Source organism: Dipodomys ordii, unplaced genomic scaffold, assembly GCF_000151885.1.
Source record: "Dipodomys ordii isolate 6190 unplaced genomic scaffold, Dord_2.0 Scaffold39, whole genome shotgun sequence".
Lineage (NCBI taxonomy): Eukaryota > Metazoa > Chordata > Mammalia > Rodentia > Heteromyidae > Dipodomys > Dipodomys ordii.
Window position 1 is genome coordinate 12,095,225 of NW_012267255.1, and position 7,207 is coordinate 12,102,431.

General features: G+C 38.4%; 1 protein-coding gene across 1 annotated transcript in view; it reads left to right on the forward strand.

Moving 5' to 3' along the window:
- Positions 1–214: 214 nt before the first annotated feature.
- Positions 215–7,207, forward strand: part of Fnbp1l (formin binding protein 1-like) — a 56,545-nt gene continuing 49,552 nt past the window's right edge. Inside the window, exons 1-2 of the mRNA XM_013018237.1 lie at positions 215–223; positions 580–695. Coding sequence (XP_012873691.1) covers positions 215–223; positions 580–695 — 125 coding nt within the window. The remainder of the gene's footprint in view (positions 224–579; positions 696–7,207) is intronic.

The window sequence follows — 7,207 nt, forward strand, 5'->3', positions numbered from 1 at the left end:
GCAAGTCTCAGAATTTGAACCCAGGCGTATGCTTTTGTTTAAACAATTCTTTATTATTTTTTTTTGTCGGTCGTGGGGCTTGAACTCTGGACCTGGGGTTTTGTTTAAACAATTCTTCATTGAGCCATTGCACTGGTGTCAAGCATAGCATTTAGGCCTTCAAGAGTTTAGAGTTGAATGAAACACAGTTCCTGCCCTCATTATAGTATGGAGAATGTATAAGGTAATTTTAGGGAGCTTTGGAGACTTACAGAAAGATAGCTTATCTCAGTCCAAGAGTTTAGAACCATTCTAGAGGACATAATGATTGAACTGAACCTTAAAGCAGGAGTAGGAGTTACCTGCTAAAGGCCAAGCAGGGGAAATATGTGGAAACCAGGGGAGGCCTTGTGGGTAAAGGCACTCAGAAAATTTCATGTCTTTGCTTAGGAACCCATTTGTTGGTCTTGAAAGGTGATGTAAATGGGGACCAGGATATTTCTGCCTCATTGCTTCGCTGTTCAAATGTCAGGTGCTGATGAAAATATTTATGGATAAAATGTCAGACTTCAATGCATTTTTTTGCTTTTCTTTTTTTAGGATCAGTTCGACAGCTTAGACAAACACACACAATGGGGCATTGACTTCTTGGAAAGATATGCCAAGTTTGTTAAAGAGAGGATAGAAATTGAACAGAATTATGCAAAACAATTGAGGTAAGTTAACTTACTTTTCAGTTCAATGACATCACATAATATAAAGAGTTTAAAATTAGATAAATAGTATTCTAGGAGTTAAAATTTGTGCTTTTCATCAGAATTGTATTGAATTAGGTAATTATTTTGGTTGATTTTGATCAAATCATCACCTTGTACTGTAAGGTAAATTGGTTACGAGGATCAGGAATAGCTTTCATTATAGAAAGACATTTAGAATCTGGGAGCAAAATGCCACGAGAAATATACCTGGTTATTCTTTCATACTTTATTCCCTTTAAGTTTTTACTGTGGTAATCTTTCCAAAACACTAACTTCTATTTGTTTCAGAATTGTTCATTTCTTCAGTTTCTAAGACTTGGAAATTAAAGTTGTACTGAGTGGAGTTTTTATCTCTCTAAATCAGGAATATGTTACTGATGTAGGTAATTTTGGTTTCTGTGTTAGAAAATTTAATCATAAAATGGTTGGAAGGCTGGGTGTTAGTGACTAATGCCTGTAATTGTTAACTACACAGGAGGCTGAGATCTGAGGATTTTGGATTGGAGCATGTCCAGGCAGGAAAGTCTGTAAGACTCTTCATTTAACCAGCAAAACCCAGTCCTGTGGCCTCAGTGGTAGAGAGCTAGTGTTCTGCAAAAAAGTTCAAGGACAGCACCCAGATCCTGAGTTCAGGCCCCACTACTGCCACAAACAAAACAGAACAAAAATTCTGATGGAATTCAGATTTTCATCACTTGGCAGAATCGTAATTGCTAAGATCACTATTTGACAAGTAGATTTTCTGGAACTTAATTCAGTAAAAATGATTTTTGAAGTCTGAAGGCTGGATTCTACAGACTGTAAAGTTGCAAGTGACAAAAATTTCAACCTAAACAGGTGCCCAGGACCAAAAGGTCCAGGTATATTTTGATTTGAGGGAGAAATTAGCTCCATCTCCTGTTTTCTTTATTCTTAGGTTCCATTCATAATGGACCCTCCCATCCTGGAGAAGAATAATATTTTTCTCTGTTATACTTTTGGAGGGGAGGAGAAGGGAAGGGAGTAGAGAAGGGAGGGAGTGGGAGGAAGAGAGGGTACAAGCTGTGCCACCTTTTGTCCAGAAGTCTTAGCAAACATTTTTTGTCATATGGACTCTAGATGGAAATACTGTATTGACTTAAAGCTGATAAAAGAAGGATGTTGAGCTTAAAATAAATATAAAGTAGTGATCCCAGATGGAAGGGGAGCTATATATGAGGGATCAGTGACATGCATCCAATATAGTAGTCCCTACAACCAGTTTTCTAAATGGAATAAACCTAGTATAATTACTTATAATACTTTTATGATGATATAATATTATTTTTGTGATATTTATTGAAATGTTGACATGCTAATTTTCTGATCCATTTGATTCTGGCTTTTCTTGTTTGTTTCCCTTCCCTTTTTTCTCCTTTGCCTTTCCTTGTTGCCGCTTTCCCTCTCCTCTCTTCTCATGTTTCCCTCCCCCTTGATAGAGTCTCTAACCAGAGAATTCATCTAGTAAAGTGGCAAACTTGTTTGCCTCTGTCTCTTGTGCCTGATAAATTACCAAACTATGAATGTTTTCATTTACTTGAAAAAAAAAGATTTCAATACTATTTTACTGAAGGAAGAGTGACAAGAACTCACAATTTAATGAAAAATTTAATTTTCTAATGACAAAGTAGGTTTTATTATGTGTTCAGTGATTTGTATCTTTCAAAGAATGCTGCATACTTAAGGAATTTGGCACGTTTCCATCCTAACTGTGGCTCTCAGTAGTGGTGATGCCCACCAGTATGGGAATTATTGGATGATGTTGAAATAGTTGAGTAATAGAGTGGGAAGGAGGAGGCATATTTAATTTGAAACTGTCTACTCCCTACTCTCCCTCTGTATTGAAACTTGCTGCTTTGGATGAATACCTAGTAAGCGATTGAATTAGCAGGTGCTGTTTATAGTATGTTTTGTTCAAAAGGAAGAGGTTTGCCCTGTTTACTTCCTCCTCATTAGTGGGAAATATTTTGTTGTTAACGCCACCTAGTTTTGCTACTGCAGTGGCTAATTTCATATACAGGAGGAAGAGTGTGCTGCAGCGAGGCAGGTTTTCCTGCCATTATAGCAATTATATTCAGATGGTAAATATTTTCTGTGCTTTATAGCTCGGCTGGCTCAAAATTGTGATTCTTCTGCTTCAGCCTTCTGAGTCCTGAGGTTGTAGTTATGTACCACCACACCCATTTCCATTTTAGATACATTGCAAGTCTAAAATAATGGGGAAGTAGAGCTGTGTTCAAAGTGATAGAGTGCTAGCAGCCTTGAGCAAAAGAAGTCAGGGACAGTGCTCAGGCCCTTAGTTCAAGCCCCACAATTGTGTGCGCGCGCGTACACACACACACACATACACACACAAATTGTGTTTTTGTTTTTTTTTTGGTACAGTGTATTGAACTCAAAACCTCACCTAGGCAGGTACTCTCCCAATGAGCAACACTTCCAGGAACTTGGCTAATATTTAAATTATGTACTTCATAGTTTTAGATCTAATTATGTATTTTTTATAAAGATAAGTTAGGAAGGATGAACCATTTAGAAGTCCTTCCTTTTGAGAAAATGGTTTTTCTTGTTAGTGAAGGTGAAAGAAAAACTTTCAAAAAGCCCTGTTTATTTTTTTCATTTCCTTCTCAAAGTACAGATTAGGAATACTTAGCGCATTTTAGAAAGTACTCTTTTGTTACAAAGATTTATCTTTTTTTCCATAACCTGTTGTACATTCGAGTTACATATTATTTTAGATCCTCCATTACTATTCCCTAAGCTCTCTCAGCTGTTTTCTCCTGATGACTCATGAGAGAAGAGGAAGCAGCAACAGGAGAACTTTTCCTTAATATTAGGTAACTAACTAATGGATATTTTTGGATTGGGATTCATGTTCATAAAATTATCATAGGTACATTTTAATTTTTTTCTTACAGTTTTCCAATTAACTATTGAACTATAGTGTTGAGTTTTTAGGGTTTTTTTGTTGTTAGCTTGTTTGGTTTGGTTAAGACAAGGTTTTACTGTGTAGCCTAGACTAGTCTGGAACTTTCTATGTAGCCAAGGTTGGTTCTGAATTTACAATTCAAATTGCTGGGATTATACGCATGACCACCTCCTCCATGCCTTTTTTTTTTTTTTTTTTTGGCCGGTCATGGGGCCTGAACTCTGGGGCACGGGCGCTGTTCCTCAGCTCTTCAGCTCAAGGCTAGCGCTCTACCACTGGAGCCACAGCGCCACTTCCGGCTTTTTCTGTTTATGTGGTGCTGAGGAATCGAACCCAGGGCCTTATGCTTGCAAGGCATTCACTCTACTGCTGAGCCACCTTCCCAGCCCTCTCCTCCATGTTTTTAAAAAATATAAAAAAATTGTTATTATAAAGGTGATGTACAAAGAGGTTACCGTTTCATAAGTCAGGTAATGAGTACATGTCTTTTAATCATTGGCTTCTGTTCCTTACACACTTTTTTTGTGTGCCATGGAACATAACTTAATCTCTATTACACTTACAAAGATGGCTTTCTCAGGGCTGGGAAGGTGGCTCAGTGATAGAGTTCTTCCCTTGCATGTATGAGGCCTTGGGTTGGATTCCTTGGCATCACATAAACAGAAAAAGCTGGAAGTGGCGCTGTGGCTTAAGTGGTAGGGTGCTCGCCTTGAGCTGAAGAGCTCAGGGACAGACAGCACCTAGGCCCAGAGTTCAAGCCCTCTGACCAACAAAAAAATAAAGATGGCTTTCTCCTCCCCTAACTTAATTGTCCATATTACTAACCTAAAGGAGCAATGAGAGAGTTGTCACTTTTCAGTTTTTGTATGCTCCTGTTGCTAATCTCAAGAGTATGGTGATTCATGTTGTCATTGTGTTTCAAGCACCTGCAGAGCACCTGTGCTCTTGTGGGCACACAGCAGGACGTTTTGTGGGCTGATCAGTCAGTGAATTCTACTACTTTACTAGCAGAGAAAGTCAGCCTCATTTGCCTTAACATGAGTTACAAAGCATACTCCTGATATTTGTATTTATTTACTTTTTGTGGTACTAGGACTTGAACTTAAGGCCTCAAGCTTGCTAGGCAAACACTTTACCATGAGCCACACTCATAAGAGAAATATTCTTCATTGGTATATGAAAGTATTATCTTCAGTGATCTAGCAGAATCTAACATGTAAAACATAAAGCTCTTAAAAAATAAATTCAGGGGGCTGGGAAGGTGGCTCAGTGGTAGAGCACTTGCCTTGCATGCTCGAGGCCCTGGGCTCAATTCCTCAGCACCACATAAGCAAAAAGCCGGAAGTGGCGCTGTAGCTCTAGTGGTAGAGTGTTAGCCTTGAGCTGAAGAGCTGAGGGACAGCGCCCAGGCCCAGAATTCAGGCCCCACGACCGGACCCAAAAAAAAAAAAAAATTCAAACATGCTGTGTCTTTATAGTGAACTTTTCAGTGAAGAAAATCTCAAGACCTCATTGTTTAAACGACTGAAAAAATAGTTGGGTTGTTAATGGTGCCAGGGCTTCATGCAGGCACTCTACCACTAAGCTACATCCTCAGACCCTCTTGGTCAATCTTTTAGATTCACCAAGATTTTTTTATTTTTATTTTATTTTTTTGTTGGTCGTGGGGCTTGAACTCTGGGCCTGGGTGCTGTCCCTCAGCTCTTCAGCTCAAGGCTAGTGCTGTACCACTTAAGCCACAGCACCACTTCCGGCTTTTTCTGCTTATGGGGTGCTGAGGAACCGAATTCAGGGCCTTATGCATGTGAGCAAGCACTCTACCACTGAGCCACCTTCGCAGCCCTACCAAGAATATTTCTGTTTTCAGATTGCTTTTTTTTTGTACCCATTTGAACTGTCTAGTAATGATGAAAGTTGGACAAACATTTCTCTCATCAGCCTATGCATAGAAGTATGCAAATTAGTTAGATTTAGGTGCTCCTTTTTGTGTTTTGTGTAAGCATTTTTGGACTCTGGAACCAAAGTACTGTAGTCCTATTATGAATATAACATTTTGAAAGAAAATAGGCTATCCATTGTAATGAAAAAATTGCTCTGAAAAATACTTAAATATGAGATGGCAGTCTTTTTCTCTCAGTCTAAATCAAGCAGGTAAAATACTACTTAACATACCTGAAATTATTCTTGGCAGTTTCTTAAAAGCTACACCTGTGTGCTTCCAGTATTGACTGTGGAACTGATAGTATAATGCAAAGCCCACATTCACACGTGTAGTTTATGTACAGTGTATTGTTCTGTGCATGTCAATTGTACTGTCAAAAATGAGTTTGGAGTTGTGCGTGGTTTGCACACCCATAATTACAGCCATGCAGAAAGTTGAGACAGGAGATATGGTTGGAGGTTTTTGAGAAAAAGTATGAGCTCCTATCTAAAATATAAACTGAAAAGTAAAAGGGCTAGGGGTGTGATTCAAGTGGTAGAGTGCTTGCTGTGCAATCCCCAGTACTGCAAAGTAAAAAGAACAGTTTCTATACTTTCACACTTCTTGGAGTGTGTCTGGTTTTATTTTCCTAAGTAATTTAGTCATAAATATTTGAATTTTCTTTCGGGGGTGGGGGACATGGGAAGGGTCACCTGTTTTACTAAAAGAGATTTGAAAATTGAGAATGAAGCATGTCCCTTTAAAAAACATACAATATTGCTGGGTGTGGTGATTCACACCTAATTCTAGCTACTCTGAAGGCAGAGTTTGAGGGGCATCATGGTTTGAGACTATCCTCAAGAAAGCATTAGTTGAGACCCCCATGTCAGCCATTAAGCTAGGCATATTTATGTTTGCTTGTAGTCCTGGCTATGGGGATGTAAAGAGGAGGATCACTGCCTGAGGTTGGTTCTAGGCAAAAATTTAAAATTCTGTCCAAAAAATAAAGGAAAAAGAGGTGTGGTTTAAGTGGTTAAGCTTTTGCTCATCAAACATAAGGATTTGAGTTCAAACCCCACAGTGCCCCAAAAATTAGGACAAATATATAATAACATTTGTCATTGTGACCATTTCAGCACATAGCTCAGTGACAGGAAGTATATTCATTTATATCCTTGTGCCGTTGTCCCCATCATCCATCTCTATAACTCTTCCTCTTGCAAAACTGAAACCTTTACTTGTATACAAATACTTCTTCAGGTTCCTTTAATCCCTGCTAACTGCTGTTCTATTCTTTGTCTCTGAATTTGAATATTCTAGGTGCCTCACAGAAGTGTAATCATGCAGTGTTTGTCTTTTGTGACCAGTTTTAGCAAAATATCCTCAACAATCTATGTTGTAACATACACCATATTAACATCCATGCTGTATCATTCCCTTCTTGTTTAAGGCTGAGTACTATTTCACTGTTCTATAGTTCTACATCACATTCTGTTTATTTACTTACCTATTGTTGGTTTGTTTCTATCTTGATTATTATCACTACTACTAAGAACTGGGTATACAAATAACCTATTCAAGACTCTCCTTTAGTGTCGTTCC